Source organism: Orbicella faveolata, unplaced genomic scaffold (assembly GCF_042242905.1).
Source record: "Orbicella faveolata isolate gen_17 unplaced genomic scaffold, um_ofav_v1 contig_46, whole genome shotgun sequence".
NCBI classification, from domain to species: Eukaryota; Metazoa; Cnidaria; class Anthozoa; order Scleractinia; family Merulinidae; genus Orbicella; species Orbicella faveolata.
Genome location: NW_028301576.1, coordinates 17,851,277 through 17,873,646, shown reverse-complemented (window position 1 = coordinate 17,873,646; position 22,370 = coordinate 17,851,277). Strand labels below are relative to the sequence as shown.

The 22,370-nt window shown below is 37.1% G+C and overlaps 2 protein-coding genes across 2 annotated transcripts; one reads left to right on the top strand and one right to left on the bottom strand.

Moving 5' to 3' along the window:
• The first annotated feature begins 1,999 nt into the window (after positions 1–1,999).
• On the top strand, positions 2,000–17,945 carry LOC110040427 (ubiquitin carboxyl-terminal hydrolase 39-like). The gene is made up of 22 exons (XM_089277000.1): positions 2,000–2,283; positions 3,518–3,569; positions 4,053–4,147; positions 4,240–4,319; positions 5,063–5,119; positions 6,389–6,485; positions 6,749–6,804; positions 7,536–7,632; positions 8,542–8,624; positions 8,965–9,010; positions 10,817–10,894; positions 11,021–11,085; positions 11,385–11,430; positions 12,577–12,641; positions 13,201–13,230; positions 13,768–13,815; positions 15,265–15,345; positions 15,707–15,768; positions 15,915–16,027; positions 16,977–17,011; positions 17,179–17,265; positions 17,529–17,945. The coding sequence occupies exons 1-22, from the start codon at positions 2,184–2,186 to the stop codon at positions 17,550–17,552; spliced, it is 1,497 nt and encodes a 498-aa protein (XP_089133126.1). The 5' UTR covers positions 2,000–2,183; the 3' UTR covers positions 17,553–17,945.
• A 1,289-nt stretch (positions 17,946–19,234) lies between these two features.
• Positions 19,235–22,343, bottom strand: LOC149098715 (UPF0561 protein C2orf68 homolog). Its single transcript, XM_089277001.1, has 3 exons — positions 22,019–22,343; positions 20,404–20,468; positions 19,235–19,897 (listed from the first exon to the last, which is right to left on the bottom strand). Exons 1-3 carry the CDS (start codon positions 22,305–22,307, stop codon positions 19,781–19,783), a joined length of 471 nt encoding a protein of 156 aa, XP_089133127.1. The 5' UTR covers positions 22,308–22,343; the 3' UTR covers positions 19,235–19,780.
• Positions 22,344–22,370: the final 27 nt, after the last annotated feature.

The following is a 22,370-nucleotide window of genomic DNA, read 5'->3' as shown; positions in this document are numbered from 1 at the left end:
GCATAAAGAACTTCGGTCATTTCGCCTAGACTACGAGTGGTCGGGAACGAGAAACGGAACGAGTCCGGGAAGAGAAATGAACATGTTCTTTGTGATTCAGTTTCGTTGTGCCAACAATGTTGCCCTTTTTTTCCCTCGGTCAGAGAAAGCGAACTTTTAAGCACATCTTTCTTTGAACTTTCAGTTCTGGGCAAAGGACTTACAGTGTAGACGAACTGGCTAACAGGCGAAACGACAATAGTAGACTATAAAACAAGCAGATCGACTGATGTCCAAATTTAGCGTGAGGGTTTCACACAGGAAATGTTGAGTTTATTATTCTTATCAGTGAACATTAAATGTATTCGGGCCGAAGGATTTATTCCGTACATGATCACAACTCGCGATAACGACATTCTATGAATATACCCTCCCTCTCCAATTATCGATGAGTCGACTGTATATGAGCCCAGCCGGGAAAGACTCCTATGTAAAGAGGACGGGGGTACCCTTCGGAAATTTTGAAATGAAGCCCTAAGAGGTACCAAGATCCTGTTTTGAAGGCGTGGTTTGAAATTTTTTCAACCCTAAGAGATACCAATTCTAAAAAAAACACATGACTGACACTTTCATAATCTTCTTAATAGCGATAAACACGATTGTTTCGAACACCCTCTACTCGTAAAGTTGATGGTCAAATAGCTCCTGTCATATGGACCCATATGTGTATCTGCTCCATACCATGTAAAGTGTACTGAAAGCTCTCGCTGTGGACCTTTTGAAGCTAGACACTCTAAGAGGTACCAACACTGCTCTTTCAACCCCTTAAAAGGTACGACGAGCACCCCGTGTTTTTTATACGGGACTCCCCACAGGATACAAGTATACGCGTAACGTTTCCTTTCAGTGTGATATCTTTTACCAAACGGTCTTGTTAGCAGCAGGCAACTAATAAATTTGTAACTGCCGTTGACAGACGTTACTGTTGAAACATGTATTTAAAACTGAAAAGCGTTGTCCTTTTTTAAAATTTCACATCTTTCTTTAGAAAGCGTTTTTATACTCTAAGATCTAGACCTAATGCGAAACTACGATTTTTCAGGCGGACAATTCTTTCAAAAGGTATCCCGGCTGTGTTTTTCCAACGCAAGTAACAACCCCCCAAATAAACTAAAGGCTTAGCAACCAAAACACCTTACTTAGAACAAAAATCATCTCTGGGTAGTAATTCATTTATTTAAAAAATTCCCTAAACAGGTCCGATGGTCGGTCCGATCAGCAGACCTCTAAGCAGCGAGGCAAGATGAGAGACCCTGGGAACGAAGTTGAGGGCTGTACTCAGGTCCTGAGGGTGGCAAATATAACGTATTTATTTTTTCTCTACAGTATTGCTTTGAAAGCAATTTTTTGTGTTGAGATTAATTAAAGCTGTTCAATTGAAATCTGGATTACGTGTGCGTTTAACATATCGGGCACAAAAAGCGATAGAAAAAAAGCTTGAAAAGTTGCCAAAGTGTCAAATGCTTCCATTTCACGTTGTTTTACGGTGGAACAAAAAGCTTGAAAAGTTGCCAAAGTTAAAAATTTTGGAGCGGTCCTTACTCGGACAGCTGGAGCGCCCGCGATTAGCCAATCAGATTCAAGTATTTAGGATTCCGGACCGTTGAGAAGCTGGAAAAAAAAATTGCTGCCCGTTTTGTTAAATGTAATTGTGACGTTCGGAGTCTGACCGATATTTCTACTCCCTAGAAAAGTGAGAATTTCGTCTCCGATATGGATTTCAAGGCCACAGACCTTCACCCTTTCCCTTAGTTTTTGCATTGTTCAGAAAGAATTCGCAACTTGCAAGACGTCGTGCATCTAAATCTCCACATAAGACTTTGTGACTGGTTTTGAAACTAGGACATAACAGACACGACTGAATGGGAAGTGAATAGGCTGATTTAGCAAGAGAACGGGAACGTCACTTGACGACGGCGCGCGCAGTACAAATACCCAAATATGGTCAAATTAATCAGAATCCAGGTTATTCCGCGCGCCCTGCAGTCGTCATCTGACCATATTTGGGTATTTGTACTGCGCGCGCCGTCGTCAAGTGACGTTCCCGTTCTCTTGCTAAATCAGCCTAATGAAACACAGTTCGCGCCAGGTTTCGCGCCATTGCATTGGACATAGCGGAGGTCCTGGGACCAAACCAATTCAAAATGGCGGAAGAGGACGAGATAGAAATTCGAGGAATAAAAAGACCCCTTGTCGAAAATTACAGCGACGATGAGGAAGAAGAAGAAGCTAGAAGAAAAGAAGGTAACAATGGAATTAACAGAGATTTAGTCTTAGTAACGAAATCAACACAATTATACCTCTAGTGCAGTCTCCTCGACCGTAAACATGCATGCTCGATCGACAGTGGCACAAGCTTATTATATACTTTATTTCACTTCTAATAGCCACTTCCACCCGTTAAAATAGTTTATTAAAAGCTAACTTGATGTATTTGCACGTTTTTGCTTCATTCTAAAGCAATGCTGTGGCTGCAAATTGAGAGGCATGGGTATGGCTTGTACAGTATTCTGTTTAGGTCAACTATGATAAAATAATTAACAAATTAAAAAGGCTTGTTCTGTTGTGAAGCGCGAAAGGAAGAGATGAGTGCACTAAAACAATGCAGGGGGAAACACGAGCAGTGGCGTTTCTTCCGCCTCTTCATTTTTTTGTCACTTCCATACTCTTGAGTGTGTTATGACAGAACAAAGCATGGTCAAGCCGTCTTTATCTTTCATATGATAAGGATAACCATTTGTCGAGAAATTTACTCCAAACAAGTTTTACCACAGGAAACTCAAGTTAAGTATAAGAGTTCGTATGGGTCGTTGGAATATTGCATAAAAACTTGCCTGTCTGAGACAAGTCTTGTGGCTTTTGATCAAGTGCCCATTCTCTCCTCATGTTCATCCAATATTCACTTTGCACGTCGATCTCATGTTAGAGCGGTTTTCAACTGACTATGAGTGGTAGGAAACCAAAACTAAAGCAGACTATGAGTAGTCCCTCTTTCGCTTAGTCTGTCGTGTGTGACACGAGAAAACCGTGAGAAAAAATGGCTTTGCAAACTCCTGGGGTCATGTGGCCATTTTTTTCTTGCGGTTTATTTAAGGCCTTGCTCGACGTACTAAGTGAAACAGGGGCTACTCATAGTCTAAAACCAAAGTAACCACTCTGACCAATATCACAAAGAACACAGACAATATGGTGAACCAATCAATACCCCGAGTAATTTTATGTAGCTGATGTGAAGCACAGGAAAATGAGTGTGAGCGAGTCATGATTGGTTTTGGTTTTACTTTTGATTGGATGGAAAAGTGGCATGAATTTTTTAAGCCAGTTGCGTAGTGTAGTTAATGCAAAACCAATTACTTTTTGACTCTCAAAAGAAAACTGCTCTTCTTGCAATAAGTAAGTGGTGATTGATCTGTTTGTCCTCTCAAACTGTTGGACAAGCTACACGTAAGTGAAAATATGATTTTTGTATTTCTTGCAGAACACAGTGCATATCAGAGTAGGCATTGTCCATATCTTGACACCATAGACAGGTATATGGAACTGAGTAGTTATTTGATTCCTGTAAACAGTTGATACTCTTGGACCAAAAAAAACAAGACGTCAGCTTTAAAGCAGTCGCTCTCTTGAGCAAATTTTGTGGTTAGTAAATAAAGTAACACACGTTTTGATATAAATGGAGCTGCTGTTCAAGAGCTGTGGAGGTTTCACACCCAATCAAGTTCATACCATGTGATTTTGCACCCAAATTCTCACAGAGATTTCAACTGAGTTCGCCACCAGTTTTCAACTTCATAATCACACTTAAAAGAAAAAAGTCGTCTGTTTTCACTCTCAAGCATAGTAATACCAAAGTTGGAGTCAAGTAGACTTCAATATTTTCTTAACTCCCAAACCATGCAGCTGAATGCTGCCTACATTGGAAAGAACAATCTTTTGATGGGCTAAAGATAAGACTAAAAGTAATATAGAGTGAGCAAAATAATAATAATGTAACACATTTGATTTTCCAACAGGCATGTGCTGGACTTTGATTTTGAGAAGCTGTGTTCTGTTTCATTATCTCACATCAATGTATATGCCTGCTTGGTTTGTGGAAAGTACTTTCAAGGTAAGGATAATGACTTTGATTTGAGTCACAGAAGTGTCAAACTGATCAGTCTAATAATGGTAATGTCGTAAGCTTTATTTTTGCGTTTTTAGGTCGTGGTCGTCGCTCTCATGCCTATACACACAGTGTACAAGTTGATCATCATGTTTTCTTAAATCTCCGCACATTGAAGGTAACGTTCATTAGTAAAAGAAAGGTGGTGAGTGGTAAAATCTCAGACTCCCAACTTGGAAGACAGTGAGAAACATGTTTGAAAATCCTAGACAGTGACTTTAATAATTTTGAACTCTGAGAGAGAACTTAGAAACAAAGAAAAACAAGACTTAGTGACTTGTCATAAAGGATTTTGAGATTTTGAGATCAGATCAAAAGCTTCTGAGACCCATGAAGTTTTAGGTACCACTCACCACCTGTTACCAAGGCAGCAGTAAGGGCACAGAATCCAGTCATACTGAGAAATGAAAAAGCCAAGCACATGGAACAAAATGGGTTCACCTTGAGTTTGCATTTACACTTAATGTGTGTTTGCACTCATACTTACAAGGCTATTGTAAATTACATAAATAAATTGCATAATGATACTGCCAACAAAGTTGCTGCTATGAACATTAATAATAATGCTCATTAGTGTGTTGAGCCACATCCCCATGCCAAGAATATTCTTTACAATGAGACACTTGATATTTTTCTCACTCACAATGTTACAGATTTACTACACATGGTAAAAATTGGGGGTATAATATTATTAAATAAAAAGAAAAGCATTTGATTTTTATGTCCTGATTATTGAGACTTGCCAGTTTGAATTTAGCTTTGCTTGCAGTCAGAAGTTTTGCTTTCAGTTTAGTTTCTCTTAGTCATTGTTCTTTAATTGAAATTCTACAATAATTATTGTGATGATGTTTTTTTTTTCAGTTTTACTGTCTTCCTGATAACTATGAAGTTATTGACTCTTCTTTAGATGACATAAAGGTGAACAACTTTGTTAATATAACTTTCACTTATAATTGCCGATTATTTTTAATACTAACATTAAAATCATGTTTTCTAGGTGATTTGTACCACTGACATTATTATAAGGCCAATACAGACTCACTCAGATTTTCCAATTGCTTAAATTGGAAAATTTACTGCGATGATCATTCTTCACTTTCATCTACTACCACAGTTCATATATGAATTATTTCATATAAACTTCACATCAATACAGACTCAATCATTTACTCTTGATTTGCACTTAAGCCATTGATATTTGCGTTGAAACTGAGAGAAGACAAAGCACATGAAATTTGTGTAAACTTATTTGATGAAGACTGTTTAATTGTTTAATGGGCTCAGAGCACTGCGTAGTTTTGATTGGTTATTAGAAAGTCTCTCAAGTCGCTGTTGTTAAGTTGTCGTCAAGTCCTTAGTATCTATGAATTAAAACAAATTTTTCATGTTTTCAGTTGTCAGCTATCTGTTGGCAGACCATGAGTAGCCTATTAGTAGATAGTTCAAAAACAGTCTGTTGGCCAATTATTTAAATTTGTTACTCTTGCTTTATGAACTTCAAATTAAATGCAAATCTTTCTGCCAGAATCATTATTGGAGAACCCTTTGGCAGCTTTGATGGCAACTTTATTGAAAGCATCATAATCAACAAAAAGTCTTTTTGAACTAGAGTTTCTGAGAGGCATGATTAAGATGTAACTTGCATACAGGAGCCATAGAGAATTTGTAGGTTCATGAAAATATGGACTTGTAATATTTATTGAGTATCGCCTGCTAGCCAACTTAAATTTAATAATATAAGGTTTGGGATATCTGTGTGGGAGGCGCAGTGGCCTCATGGTTAGTGCATTCAACTCCAGAGTGAGTGGTCCGTGTTTGAGCCCTGGACGGGGACATTGTGTTGCGTTCTTCATGGGCAAGACACTGAACTGTCACAGTCAGAGTGCCTCTCTCCACCCAGGTGTATAAATGGGTACCGGTGAACTTAATGCTGGGGGTAACCCTGCGATGGACTAGCATCCCATCCAGGGGGAGTAGAAATACTCCTAGTCAATTCATGCTACAGAAACTGGGATAAGCTCTGGCCTGATGGGCCACTTGGCTCGTATGCAGACTTTACCTACATGTACCCACCTGGGATATCTGTGAACAGATGTATTCTTGAGGCATTGTACATTGTATCTTCCAGGCTGAAAATCTCCCTAAAGGTGTATATGGTAACCTTACTCTTTGTTCTGTTTTATGCAGTATGTGTTAAATCCCACATTCACCAAAGATGACATCTCCCAGTTGGATAAATCAGCAAAGCTGTCAAGAGCCTTTGATGGGACAACCTATTTGCCTGGTAAGGAAAGTTTTTAGCTACTATTTGATGTGGTAGCTAAAACCTTCAATTAATTTAATTGATGATGTCCTTCATCATTGGTTAAAAATGCATTGCATGATATATCTGCCGAGACATGACAATGTTGCATTTATCATTCATTGGTATTTGTAAATAAAGATCACTATCAAGTCATTACTTAGGAGGACTTACATTTCAGTGATGCAAATTGTTCTTTGTCTTATGGTCAGAGTACCTACAGATTGAACTCTTTTCATTTTTAGGTATTGTTGGACTGAATAACATCAAGGCAAATGATTACTTGAATGTAGTATTGCAGGTGACGAAATGTGTAACTTTATTAATAATAGTTTGTATATAATTTAATATGTAATGCCTGACTTTTTGTTTATTCTTAGCATTGATAGGAGCTAAAACATACAGCAGGTGTGCAGAAGGTCATACATAACAGTGGAAACCTGATTTCTCAAACCTCAATTTCCATATCTCTCAATAATTTGATCCAAAAAGTGTTTCCCTTGGATTTGCTATACTGTAATTAATTACTCCCAATATCTTTAACTCCTGCCCAATTTTCAGATTTCTGTTTCCCTTCCAGGTTTGAGAAATTCCATAATTTGTAAATTCTACTCAGACCTTTTGAGTAACTTGTGTCAGTGACGTGGTACCTCTTAGGGTGTTCAGCCTTAAAAGGTCCACAGTGGAAGCTTTTGCAGCACCTTTTAGGGTACTGAGCCGAAAAAATTTTGATAGGAGATAATGATTGTGTTGTTTTAGAATTGGTACCTGTTAGAGGTGGAAAAAAAAATCAAAGCCTCGCCAATTCAACAAAGCAGGGTCTTGGTAACCCTTAGGAGCTCTTTTCAAAATTTCAGATGAGCACCCCTGTCCTTTTTATATGGGAGTCCCCCATCCCCAGAGTTTGATGTACTTCGAAATTCTCAGAACAGACCTTGACAGATACACCTGACTTCAGTAATGAGAATTAATATTTTGGGAATCTGGAACAACTAATTCATGCTTTCTTGAAATCTTTTGTTCTTTCCTTAGGCATTGGCATTCATTCCTCCTATCCGTGATTTTTTTCTTAGAGAAGAAAACTACCAAAACATCAAACGCCCTCCTGGGGATATCATGTTTCCACTAGGTATGGGAATTAATATCATATTCATCCTATAGTCTAAGACAAGGTCAGTTTATTTATAGTCAGGAGTAGAGCCAGATGACTCATTGGCGGTGCTAATCAACTTTCCTTTCTGTAGCATGAAGTGCTTGGAAGTTATTCAAGGATCCTCAGAGATCCATCAGGGTCTGTAGAGAATCTTGTTCTTAATTAAGATCATCAAAAACCCTGGTCTTGAAAGAATCTGTAGGGTCTTTTAGGATTTTTACAATTCTTCCAAGGATCTTCCAAGATCTTTCTTGTCCAAGAGGTTTAAAGATCATCAAGGATCTTCAAAGAGTTGGCTCAAAAATCCTGCGTGGAAGCTCTTTGAAGAAATAAATCCTTGCAAAAATAACAAGATCTTTTGTTTGAGGATCCTTGCAAGATATTTCAGACCCTTTCAGACTCCTTGAGAGATCCTTATCTCTAAGGACATTTAGTTTTTAAGATCCTCAAAGATCTTGTAAGGTTTTTCACTGGGGATTGCTACTCCGCCTAGATGGGGTAATAGCCTATCTGCCTGACTATGTTTGGTCAAGTTGCTGTAACATTTGACCAGGACCCATTTTATACCCCTGGGTGGAGACAGACACTTTAATTTATGTCTTGCCTGACAACACAACCCAGTGACCCACTCCCCACAAGGTACAAATAGTTCACTGTCAGTCAACAAGGCCTGATGACAAATGTTAAAATCTGATACTCGCTGAGATGCCGAGACCGTTGCTTGACATCTGAGACTGCAACTTGAATGAAAAAGTTAAATCAAAAGTTTCCGAATTCCACAATATTCTAGGTACCCCTTGTCCAGTTTATTTATTAATTTTATAATTTTGTCAATGATTTTGCTGTTAATGATTATGTGCTTTCTTGTTTTCCTGTTACATGCAGTCAACAGGTTTGGGGAACTAATTAGAAAGATTTGGAATCCACGTAACTTTAAGGCTCATGTCAGCCCTCACGAGATGTTACAGGTAAATTAATATTGCAAATGGTTAAATGTACAACTGTTAATGAGCAGAAATGTTTATTAATAATTTCTCTGTTTAATGCAGTTATTCTTTTGAAGTAGTGTTATTCTTTATCTAATGGAATAATAGTGATTGTAAATAAACTTCAGCAAAGTGAACTCCACTTTGTCAGATGGCTTCATGTATATTCAGTCTTGTGACAACAAGTGATTGAAAATGGTGGGTAGTTTGTAGCCGCCATCTCTATTTAAGTTGGATGTTGGCATCTGATGTGGATGGCCTCCTTGATAGTGACTTTTTTGTGCTTGTTGAGCTTTTATGGTTAATTTTCTCTTCTTTATAGGCTGTAGTTCTATGCAGCAAAAAGAGATTCCAGTTTACTGAACAAGGTGAATGTCAAAATTTTTTTTCTTTTCTGAGTTTAGTTTGTTTAAAGACAGTTCCTGTTGCAGTTCAGTTGATATTGTATATCAAAAAAAATGTTTTCCTTTGGGTCCCTTGCATAACAACATTTCTCGCTATTTTTAATCCTTCAGAAAATAGAAATCTATTTGTAATGTTATTACACTGACAAAGAGTCAGGGGATAGGAATTAAAGTTATTGGCATTATTCTTCTGCAGTGACAATTTTGTCTGATAACCTTGGTCTGGTGGATATTGTAGGCAGGCCAGTGGTTTTGATCCTTTGCTTGCTCAAAGGAAAAGTGAGCCTCTTTGGGGAAGTTTTGTAGAAATTAGAATTACAGAAGTACATGAAATTATTAATATTGGTTAGTGATTTAATTTTAAATTGATCATGGTAAAAAGAGACTGACTTTCATACATACATACATACTTTATTGGCTCATTCATCCCCATGGGGCTTTTTGGAGTCAAAGTTACATTACAAAATTTAAAAAATGCAGAAAGCTAAAAAACATGACAATGATAACATAAAAAGAAGACAAAGTTTCAATAAAAGCATAAATAAAACAGTCATTAAGAAGCTTTCGCCTGAGTAGGGGCTTGAATTCATCATGGATGGGCTAAGTTTGCATGCAGGCTGCAACTCATTCCACAGAGAGGTTGCTCTATATTGAAAAGTTCCTTTGGCTGCTAGCAGTGCAGAAGAGTGGTATGTTCAAAAGTTGAGAGTTCCAAGTAGACCTTGTTAGGCAGTGGAACTTCTGAGGAACTTAGATGTCAAATACTCTGTAGCACATCCTGTCATGCACTTAAAAACCAGAACAGCAAAACAGAAATAAAGTTGTTACCTAATTGACAGCCAGTGCGTCTTTTAGCAAAGGAGTTATGTGATTGAATTTTTTAGCGCTGCACAAAATGTGACAAGCAAAATTCTGTACTGCTTGGGGCTTGTCCTGATTAGCTTGAGTGGTATTGCTCAATTTACGAAAAACTAGGTAAGGACATTTCCAATAATAATCAAGGTGCAGTTATCAAAAATATGCTTAATGCGGTTAATTTTGCCTAATCGTAACATACATGTGGATAGAGTGGAAACAATATGCTCATTAAATGCAGCCTGAACAGGCTCGAGTTCCTTCCCAAATAGAAATAGCCTAAAGTTGCTAACCTTAGCAGTCATATGCTGGCTGCCGGCTGCCAGCAAATGTATATCATAGTACAGCTTGCCTGTCGGGCAAGACAAAAGATGGGTTTTCTTTGAACCGTTTTGAACTGTCTAATTCTCTAAATTAACACAAGGAAAAGATTGGCATTCTGTAAGGTACAACTTTGTTGCAATTGACTATTTTAGTATCAAGTGCAGCTTGTCATTGTGTCATACAAAAATCTCATGTGACCCTAACGTGGATTGTTTTGGGGTTTAGTGCCATTCATTACAGTTAATTATTTAGGAGACTGTTGATGTCTGCCTACCACAGGCTATTAATGATAGATCTTGTGTTTTCTCTTTCAACTACCATTGTGTTTACAGAATTTTAGCAATAATAAACCCTCCACCCTTGATGAAAGGAGAAGTCCACCCAAAACAAGCCTGCCAAAAATGCCAGTTAAAAAATAATAAACCCAAGGCTTATTATGTGTGTCATTTCATATAGCAAAAACATAGTAAACAATATTAAATAACTTAATTTTTTTGTGCTGGCATATTCTCATGGGAATTCAGCAGTGCCAGTGGATATGTTGTGCTCTCTGTTAAATTGATCAATCATATACTGGACATTATTTATTAGGTGACCCTGTTGAATTTTTGTCTTGGTTTTTGAATTCTCTCCACACAACTCTTGGTGGAACAAAAAAGGCAACAAGCAGTAAGTTGTATTTATTTTGTACATGATATGGTTTATTTTATAATAAATTAGTCTTTCTTTAATGAGACAAAATTACTTAAAATCTTACAATAGTGTAATTTTTTTGTTTTTTCATTTAACCTGAAGGTGTCATTTACAAAACTTTTCAAGGCAAGATGAGGGTTACTGCTCGGAAACTTCCTCAAGCTGAGGTTTGTGACCAATAAACAGAAAAATTAATAAAATTTTTTTTTTAGTACAGGGGAGCCCCGTTAATCCAGTCACCAAAATCTGGCTATAATGATGAGGTGGCTGTATTATAAGGGTTCTTTAAATAAGAAAATGACTGACTGAGTTTTTGTTCGGGCCAGAATAAAGTGGTTGTAATAATGAGGTGGCCGCATTAATGGGGTGGCCGTAAGGCGGGGTTCCATTTTGCAGTTGTATATTTATTTAACAATGTAGTCAATAATTTCTTTGTCTGTTAACCTTTTACTTGTGTTTATTCCAGAATGAAGAAGATGTTAAAAAGGTGTTGGATGAAGAGGAATATAAAGGCAAGCATGACATGCATGAATTTTAGAAGAACAATTTTCTATCCTAAATAGTAACACAGTTTAGATTCTGCTACACTTTGAATGGTTTATTAAATTCATTTTTTTTTTTTATCACAACGTGAAACATAGGAAGCTGTGTTTTCTGTGCCCATTAAATCTCAGTCATAAAGCATATTTAGAAACATTAACCAAATGAATTTTAATCATATTGGAGCTCATGTTTTCAATTTTCCATTGTGACTTAGAACAGTATGACACATGGTTGAAGTTTCCTTTTCTTTGTTAATGACCTATAGCAGCATTTAAATGAGAAAACAAATTGACAAAATAAATATCAGCAGTTAAGGAGCTACTCAAAGTCACTTTAGGTCTTGGGTAAGCAATTGAAGGCCATATAATTATATTATTTAACACTTAATAGTTCCAGATGAGATATCTATGTTTAGAAAATAACCAAATTGAAAGCAAATACGTGTGCTGACTGGTTTAAAACTGTGTTTCTATAGCTCGATAGAAACACAGAACTAGCACAAGCTGTTGATGTAATGATGGCATGAGCAAAGAGAATTTGATGATCATCGTAAACAAGCTGTTTTTCCTTTTTTCATCGCGGTATTTTTTAAAGGAAATACAAAACATGTTTTCTGTGTTTCTATCAAGTTATAGAAACACTCTTGAAAGTTTGGGAGAACTTGAAGAAGCTCTGTAAACACTCACCTGTCGGCTCGTGTTCCCACAGCATTTCTCCTTCTCCCAAACTTTCACTCGTGTTTCCATAACTTGATAGAAACACGGTACATGTTTTATATTTCATTCTGTAATAAATATTACTGAACTAAGATGATATCTTTTCTTTTAAAGTGTTTTTTTGATTAAGCCACAGGCCATGTCCAAAAACTAATATTCAATAAAGTATAAACTATATAATGATGGTTCTTTTGGTAAGCATGTGCAGAAAAAAATGTACCTCAAAATATGATGAGCTACCAACTTTGTTTATTCTGTAAGTAAATGAAAAGGTTCTTTTCCCACAGATCTCTATCAAGTGTTACAACATTAGGAATAAAATGGTTCACAAATGAAAAAAATACAAAGTTTATTTCCAGCATAATAGTTTAAATCAACATTTTTTATTTCTCTGTTTAGAGAAAACAAGTGCCTCTCCATACATGTACCTGATGTTGGATATTCCACCATCACCTTTATACAAGGTAACACACAACTGCTTCATGCATGTAACTACAAGGTTGGCAGTGTGTTTATGTCCAGGTTTAAGCTGGTGGAGCACAGTTCTTGATAAAGTCAAACCTCTCCTTATGGACATATTGGTTCATAATAATGACACCTTTATGTTACAGACAGTTAACTTAGTCCCAGAGAAACCAGAATTTGTATAATCTCTTCCTATATAATACAGCCACTTCTGTAATAAGGACACTCAGATCTGCCCCTTTGGTGTTTGCATAAAGGGGTTTGATTGTACCTGTATCCTTGCAGGGGTTTCATTTACGGCTGAGCACTGGGCAAATTTACTGGCTGTTTGGATCACTTTGTCTGCCTTGTTTGACTATCTAACTTATAAAGAAGTTCAGTTCAAAAAGTTTTACCCAACAGTTACTGTGAACTCCAGTTGCCCCACTGCTGAAAACAAACCCAGTATAAAATTAAAAGTGCCGATTTTCATCGGAGTTTCATAAATGGGACTACTACTGGTATTAATGTGCAATCTTACAAAGTTAAGTTGATATGTTTTCTTTTTTTCCTTCCTAGGATGAATACCAACAGAACATTATTCCTCAGGTTTGTTTTAACAAAATAGTAAAGGCTTGTTCTGTGATGAAGCATGCAAGCAAGTGATTATTGCACAAAAGAATTCTTGGGGGAAATATTAGGCACAAGCATTTTGCTGTACTTCTTGTTATATTGAAACTGTGTTATAAAATCCTGTGTCATCATTTTGTACATTTAGTACATGTAGCTTGGGTTTGTTCAGAAAATTGGCCATTCTTGAAGATCTCCTTTTCTTTTTCAGACAACTGTGCAATATTTCTAAAACAGTCATAATGTAGCTGTATGCCTCTTCAGGGAAAAAAAACAATATTTTGGTATTAAATGATAGCTGATTGTACCATTTATCTACAGATAAGTGATTATGAACTTCATGTAAAACATGTCTTGATACTCTGTCAGTTTTAAAAAAGTAACCAAATGTGACCAGCCATATTAGAACTTATATAAAAGAGTTGTATGTCCATTTCATAAAGTTCATTTGATTGTCTGGTGTTAGACTGTTACTGTTGGGCTAACCAGTAACAGAAATATTTTGGTTTCTATCAGGTGCCTTTATTTCAACTGTTAAGCAAGTTTGATGGGAAAACAGAAAAGGTTTGTTCAACAACAATAAAATTCTCTTGCAGTGCACAAGTTGTTATACAGTAGATAATTTTAGTCAGTGTATCCCTGTATATTTATATCTAATTGTACCTTTTTGGTATGCTTTGGTGGCATATCAGGCAAGTTTGGTCAAGCCATGGTTCACATTTTAGCAAGACGTAGTCGGGCCAAAATACCCTTGGCAAGACCAAACAAGCCTAATATAAATGCCACTGAAGCATACCAAAAAGGTACAATTAGGTATTTGCCGTACCCAAATTTGGCCAAGTGAGCATGATATTGTAGCCATATCAGGTCAGTGACGTAATATTGTAGGATATCAGGACAGTAGACATAGCTTCTGATTGGCTAATTGCGAATTTGGGCATGGCAATTTAACAAATTGTACAATACTTTGGTTATCTCCTTGGGCAATTCAAAATACCAAATGTTAAGACATTATGCAGGATTCAATATCCTACGATAACCACATTAATATATTTAATATACAACATCCTTCTTCTTTGTGTCAAGTCATTGACACAAAGAGTGCTTCCTCTTTGTGTCAAGTCATTCGTCAAGAATATTAAGTAGTAGAACAACAGATGACCCTTTAAATTGGTCTCATGCAGTAATATAGCACAACATCACATTTGAGTACTATGTGTACTTGATTAAGTGGGGTGTTACAATAAACAGTATTATTATATGGCAAGGTAGTCTTGAGGTCAATCCGAGCATTCTGATTGTTTCTTTCTTGGTCAGGATTTTGCCATATGACCGTAGAAATGGTCATTAGCCTTTTTTGTTTTGTTTTCAAAATCCAGCAAGCATGGCCCGAGTGCCATACAATAAACTACTTACTAACTTAACTTGTGCAAGCTGTAGTGGGGATTATTGACCCTCGGTTGTTTTTGTACAGAAATCACTGCGCTTACTATATGCTATATGGGGAGTAACTGTCTTACCCCTTCATCACCTTTTATTCAGTCTTGTAGTCTATTATCAGTTGTTAAATAACACATGCTCACCTTTATTACTTTAATTTAACTCTTAAAGAAACAAAGGAGAAGCTTATGTGTAAGAGTTTGGTCTTCTTTGCAATTAATAACTTATCAACTGAATAGGGATATTGTTTCCTCTGCAATTAAATAACTTATCAAATACATGTACATAAATTAAACATTATTAGTTGTTATCATCTGGGTGAGGCTGGACAGTCACATCTTACTGTTTCACCAACTTGTGGGCATTTGATAAACGTTTTGATGCACTAAATGAAATTCACTAAGTAGCAGAACTTTGAGCTTGCTGATCAAGTTTTGATCAACCTTGTACACAGAGTACAACCTTAGCTATATTAGAATTGTTTCTCAAATAATATGTGAAAATACTAGAGTAAGATCTGCAGACAACTAAGTTTTACACTTAACTGATGCCAATACTGACCTCTTGTTTTAGGAATATAAAACGTACAAGGAAACCTTTGTCAAGAAATTTGAGCTCACAAGATTACCACGTTTTCTCATTATGTGTGTCAAGGTTTGTAGAGTAATCTTCTTCTGTCCATCCACTAATACCGGTAGAATTAGCAGGCAGCCTGAGATTGTTATTAGTGTTAGAGGTGCTCATCATGAGGAGAGTTAAGTGTAGATTTTTCTATTGTGTGTGTGTGAGTGGGGGGGGGGGGGGGGGGGGGGGAGGTCCTGATAGAGTCAAACCTTCAATGAGAAGACACCCTTGCATCCACAAAAAAGTTTTCACTTACCAACACAGCCAACCCTTCACCACATGTTTCTTCTCTGTAGCTTATCTAGCTTGTGGAGGGGGAACTAATTTACACTGTGGATGTCAGTATCCATATTAGTTTGTAGTAACTTAATCTCTTTAATTTTTTATGCAGAGGTTTACAAAAAATATGTTCTTTGTGGAGAAAAACCCCACCGTCGTAAATTTTCCGGTCAAGTAAGTAGAGCATATCTTATTATTTTGCCTATTTTATAGAGCTCTTGTGGTCGTCATTCATACGACCTTCCCATCACCTGCCGGTGTGTTTTCTTCATAACAAATAATAATAAAGTACTTATTGACCTATTGATTGTTATTTCCAGGGGGGTGGACATGGCAGAGTACCTGGTGTCAGATCCTGCCATACAGGATGCACATCCTCACACTCAGTATGATCTTATTGCAAACATTTGTCATGAAGGAGAACCAGGCAAAGGTAAGCTGATGCACTTTCCTCTTACTATGTACTTACTTTAGTTTGTAAATACTGTTTGGTCTTACTGCCTGTGGGAACAAAAATAGTGGCCAGTCAGGCCCACCGGCAATTATACCTAAATTCAGTTAGTGTACAGAACTATATCTGAGAATAATTATAATGTACTGAGTACATCATATAGGCACTGAGGGGTTAAAGAAGCATTTTTTGAAGTGATTTCTCCTGTTCTTTTCCTTTTGTTTTCTTAATTTAATTTGTTTCACCTCGAAGTTATTAGATTACATACTTATTTAGCTACTGTAAAGTTCAAGGTGAAATAAAGTTGAATGGGAATGTACATGGGGCTCAAACTTGGACCACTTGATTCAAAAGTGCAATACACTGGCCATTAGACCTTTGGTCTCCTTTGTGGCTGCATGGGCTGAATTCACACAATGCTCCCTGCCTCCATGCAACTGCTTCAAACCGACATATATTCCTTTTCCATTCTTTACCATGTTTTTACTTGGACCAAATAGCACATAGTTACTGTATATGCTGCATCAATCACAGCGTACAGTAGTTTGCCTTCTTGATATTTTCTTTCCTGGAAAAACCCTGGCTGGCCATTGATTGGTAGAAAGTTTTGGCCTGAACCTCCAAGAGTAAATGGAAGTGGAACTGTGATTGGTGTATTTCAAGAAAGGAATGTACATATATGCTGGTTTGAAGCAGCAGCACGGGGATGGGTAGCTTCATGTGACTTCGATCAAGCAGCTGCGAAGGAGACAAGCCATTAGGCCACCTACTGCTTATTATAATAAACAATCTCTAGGCCATTTGCTACTTGAGCAGCAAACTGTTGCTACTACAACTCTTGCTTGACAACACAGGTTTTTAAGAGTTTCCATGATGGCTGTCCCAGATCAGCATTCATAGAAGTATTGCATTTTTTTTCCCATTTATACAGGTGCTGGAAATTTTAAAGTTCACATCCTGCATAAAGTAAGTTCCTGTCTGTGGTTCAAAATGCAATATTCCTATTAATTTTATTCTGTATTCTCTACGGTGGCACTCTGACATTTTACTAACATTTCCTCTACTTTGTGAGGCACAGATGTTGTGAGACAAGGAGTGGGCTAGAACTTGACTTAATTGTTTGTACATTTCAGGGAGCTAACAAGTGGTACGAACTCCAAGATCTACATGTCAAAGAGATTCTGCCCCAAGTGATAACTCTTTCTGATTCCTATATACAGGTACGTGAACTAAATACAGTCTACAGATTTAAGTCTACCATAGGTGAATTTTGAATTTTGGTCCTTCAATGATAACCACTTTGAAAAATTTTGAAGATACATGTACTTTGCGCAAATAATTTTGTTTTCATTTGTTTTGTTTGCTTTGGCCTTAAAGCCAAACTTACAATTTTTAGGTAAGGAATCTCTCTTCCACAGAAAAATTGAAAAATATGTGAATAATTAAAGGTTAACTGTATGTATTTTTATTGATTCTATTCCAGATTTACGAGTTACAAAAAGAGTAACTGATGTACAAATAGCTGATGACAGTAGCCTTACGTAACTTCAACACTGTTGGGAGTTGGACATTGTTTGGCCTTGTTGTAAAGCATGTCTTCGGGTCCACTCCTCCCACTAGATTTGTGTCACACACTCAGCGTTGACATTGATGGCACAAAAAAAAAAAAACGAACTGGCAATAAAATCACTTAAGAATATGGTGTCAAATAGCTCTCTATCTGTGTGTACAGGTATTGCCACTTTTCATTTGATGTCATCATTTTCCAAAATAAGAAATTACCAATACTTCTGAAGGTTTTAGTTTCATCAGATGTAAGACCCTTCAATAACTTGATGTTTTGCAACGTTTAAGCTTGACAGGGTTCTCATTATGTAATAAAGCAGGTTTGAATTTCCAAGGTTATGCGTTGCGTGACATTAAAATGGCGGCCTGATAAGGCTCTCAAGTAGTCAAAAAAGATGAGTTATTACACAAGTTTTTGCTAACTAAACACTTGTTGCCCTAGAAAAAGGATTAATTTCAATGTGTCGCAGCTCTAGTGTAATAACTTTTCGTTTCAATGGCAAAACTCAATGACAGATGTTTCTGTTACCTTACGGCCGCCATGTTTGTGTCCCTCCGAGGGGCACAAACATGACTCCATACAAAGCTCTATAAATTTGTGAAACACTTCTCCAAATAACGGGAGAATGAAAAACTGCACAGACCTAAATCTTGGTGAGGTTGTTTGTATATCAATCATCTTTCATATCCCAGCTTCTTGACTCAATTTATTGAATGGTTATGATCTTTATTTTTGATGGTGTGACACTGCAAACCAGCCATAAAGGAGAACCTCCACAACTCACTATGCAATAAATCCAGAAAGGTCCAAGTTATCACGAAATTAAAACAAATGATTGGCAATAAGGGAATAAAGTGGTATGCACTTCATTAACGTTTATCACAGAGAAAGAGCAAAACTGGAAAGATACTTTGCCAACAGTGTAAATCACATCACAGCTAAAGAGAATAAAACAAAGTGTGGTGGGCTACTGCAGCACATAATGGCAACAAGTTACTATTCTTTAGACAAATTGTTAATTATCTCGGATGCTTTGCAACCAATCTATAGGGTTCACAACATTTACCTCATTAGCATAAGCGATTTAGTTTCTGATCAAGCTGCAAAAAAATCATTACTGAATACTGAAAGGGAATAGCACAATAAACTGTCCCAAGGAATTTGGACCTGGTGTATGGAAAACATTACATGCAATGCCCGTTTAAACAGTTAAAATTTTAAGGTTGTATTTATAAAGAAAATGACTTACATTGTAGAGGGATTTGAAAATTCACTTCGAGTTAGCAACAGGAATAAAATTTACACCTGTTAATCTCTTGACTGGCTGCCAATCTCCGAATGAATTCAACCATGAAAAGTCAGTGGGCATTTTTCAGAATAGTGTAGTCTACTGGCAAGCATTCCCTCTTCTCACCAATCAATTGTACTTGCCTCAATCTTTATGCATTCCAAGCTGCAAGAATGCTTGCTGTGCAGGCTAATGAGCATTACGCTTCAGAATTTGCATGTCATTAAAAAGAGCAGTCACCCTACTCACTTCTGCAAACTATAATTTATTTCTTTCCTAGCCTATTAATGTATATGCTATTCATCTTATATAGATGCATATATTATAGACAGGATGATCAAAAAATATATTTTATTCAACATCTAATAACTTGTAACTAATTCAACCAATTTCTCAGATATAATCTTATTTTACATTTCTAACAAAATTTAACTGCACTTTTAAAAACACTGTTAATAAGTAATAAATAAATTCTGTACTCAATGAGCATAATTTTTCTTACGATGATACACAACATTTTCTCACCTCTTGTGTAGAATAAAGACAAATATTTTGTTATTTGCAGGAAGCTTCAGGCCAATTAAAAAGTAATGATTAATGTATGGTATCAATCAATAAGTAATTAAGCTAATACTTTACTAGAAAATTTTAATTTGTCTAATTGAATGTTGCAAAAGCTCAAAACAGTTCGATATGAATTACACGTTTCCTCTGTCATTTTCCCTTCAAAGCAGTGGCAGGTAAAAATACAACTTTTGTTCTGTCCTCCCCTTCACAGTACCAGATATGTGATGATAGAAAGCCCAGATTGAACCAGTTTCACTGGGCAGGCAGCTATTACCAACAGGATATTTTATCAACATAACTGCAGGTTGATTTGCTATACTGCTCTTTCCTTCATAGCACTGGAGAGGCGATGGTACAATGCATCCCTGAGCCGCGCATCTAACCCATTAGCCCTGCCAAAACTGCTCACTGCCTTTTTCAGATCTTCACCCTGTAAAGGAAAGGGGCTTGAACTTGATAAGATGGTTTTGTGGCTAGACAAACATACACCAGATTTTTTTTTTTGAGATTAAAGTCCTGTTACTGGTGCTACAAACAGAAGCAACATACATAAGCTGCAAACCGGTATGTGTTTAATTAATGAAGTAATACATTAGGAACAGGATATCTGTTACTGTGTATAAAGATATGATTCCAGAAAAGACCCATACTACAGGCAGCATCATCATCATAACTCCCTTTGGCTTTGTTCAAATAGTTCTCGTAAGCGCTTATGGGAGCTTCGACTGTAGTCTTTTAAAACTGTGCTGTAACATAATCCATGTGGGCTTAATGTAACAGCTGTTTCCATCGAGTAAGGAACAGTGGTTCCAAAAAACACACAAAACATATGCACATTTCAACAGCATGAGCACCAAATGAACATTCAATTTTGAACAGAAGAACACAGTGGTGTAACAATTTCTAGCTGTATTGTGCCATAGAGAATCTGCTTACCTCTCGGATGTTCAACTCACGCACTTCACCATCCTGCTTGACAAACTCAAGCCTTACTCTGATTTCTATGTGGGTAAATAATAAAAACATCATTTTTCAAGGTACATCATGTCAATAACACTTTGTTTGATTTGGACTGTGAAGTACTTATTAAGGCAGCAAATTTTGAGAAAGAAAAGAAAAGTGCAAAATTAATCATTAAAATTAACAATGGCATTTAAAGAAGTATTAGCTTTTATCATCCAACTCCAGTGACTATGGTCCAAATAACGTGTGAAATGAATACAGATATATAAACAATAGCCTCCATTTGGTGCGGAAATATGCTTGGATATGAAATTTTGTCCAAGGACATTGTCTGTTCTGAGAAGCGAACAGTTTTCCGAGAGCATAGCTCGACCGTGAGCTTCGAGGAACAGATAATGTTCAAGGACAATATTCAAGCATATTTCCACGCCAAATGGAGGCTATTGTGTTTATTATCCTACAAATGTTTTCACAACACACGCGGTTTTGAAAATTGGGGAATATCACTTGGATATTCCCCAGTTTTAGCTGGGGAGTATTCAGTCGTGATGCGTTTAACCCAATCATGCGTGAGCAAAACTATTTGATGGATTTAAAGCAGTGATACTGTATGGTTAGTAATTTGTACAGTAGAAAACCTGCTTGACAGGTTGGCATGTGTTGCACAAAACTGTCACACAACTACAACAATTGGATAATAAATTTCTTATTCTTAAATTGGGTGGGGGTGTGCAGCCCTGCTTCCCAAAACCCTTACCCTATTAAAGACCAAAATCTACGATTTTCTTTACCCTATTTTATGACCTGAAAAACTTAAAGTAGCTTCTAAAAATATACGCAGTTCAAGAATAGAGTGCAAAAACCATACCCTATTTATAGCCAAAACAGCTGAAAACCGTACCCTTTGGGGCCGCACATACCTTAAAAGCCTGTACAAGGGAGTAACCCCCTCCCCCTCCCCTTCTGTTAGGAACCAGAAACTGCAAGGGCCTGCATACGAAAAATGCTGCCAATTAACATAGGATATACAAGAGATCTGATCAGCCAAAAAAATATTATGAAAAACAATAGACTGCAAGCCTGATAATACGTGAAAGATGTTTCGAGACACCAACATGACAAGAGCCGATAAAGCAGGATCGCAACAGAGGACAGCTATTTCGATCCTGCTTTATCGGTTAGTAGTATCAGCGTAGCAATGTATTGCCAGGCACTATTCTGGGTCAAATGGAGCAACTTTCATGCAAAATTGGTAGTCTCCAAGCTCTCGGCTCTTGTTTGGTATGCATCTCTGTTTCAGGTCCCCTTCCAAAGACAAGAGAGCAGTAGTTTTTTAAGGCCCTGTTTCCCACTTGAGGAACAGGAAATTATGAACCATAGTTTTAAAAACTTTTGTAATAAGCATAAACCTTTACTCTGTTGCTGTTGTCTGCTAATTAGTTCTCAAATTACTTCGATGACACAAAGGATGCTTGTAAACAAGCAACACGTGAGAGGGATTAACTTTCATGTTTCCCGCCATAAGAAAATTCATTGACATGAATGATGAATCATAAAAAAACAACGCTGCCTAGTATTTGGAACTCACCTGCACTTAAGCTTGTCTCTGGTTCAGTTTCGGGGGTAGCTTTCCCCCTCAAATGCGGCGGCACGTAAACTTGTTGATCCGCTCTTCGGGGTCTTTCCCTCCGGGATGGACTGCTAATCTTGTTTTGCACCTTCAAAAGCTTTTGCTCTTTGTCATACTCATCTCTGTCCACTTGATTCTTGATTATCGACTGCATGAATCCGTGTTCCATGTTTAGTTTTGCTCGCCCGTCGCCCCTTTCCGAGGACATCTTGCTTTGGACTGTGTGACCTGTGCTGCGTACCCACATTACGAAATTTCTCGGAGGTTCCCGAAATGTAATCGATGTAACACGATAGCATACCGACTGATA

Coding starts and splice junctions, on each gene's coding strand:
- LOC110040427 (XM_089277000.1), top strand. CDS start 2,184: ATGGCGGAAGAGGACGAGATAGAAATTCGAGGAATAAAAAGACCCCTT. Junction 8,625..8,964: donor GCCCTCACGAGATGTTACAG/GTAAATTAATAT, acceptor TCTTCTTTATAG/GCTGTAGTTCTATGCAGCAA. Junction 16,028..16,976: donor TGAAGGAGAACCAGGCAAAG/GTAAGCTGATGC, acceptor CCATTTATACAG/GTGCTGGAAATTTTAAAGTT.
- LOC149098715 (XM_089277001.1), bottom strand. CDS start 22,307: ATGTGGGTACGCAGCACAGGTCACACAGTCCAAAGCAAGATGTCCTCG. Junction 20,469..22,018: donor AGAGACAAGCTTAAGTGCAG/GTGAGTTCCAAA, acceptor TTACCCACATAG/AAATCAGAGTAAGGCTTGAG. Junction 19,898..20,403: donor GTGAGTTGAACATCCGAGAG/GTAAGCAGATTC, acceptor TTTCCTTTACAG/GGTGAAGATCTGAAAAAGGC.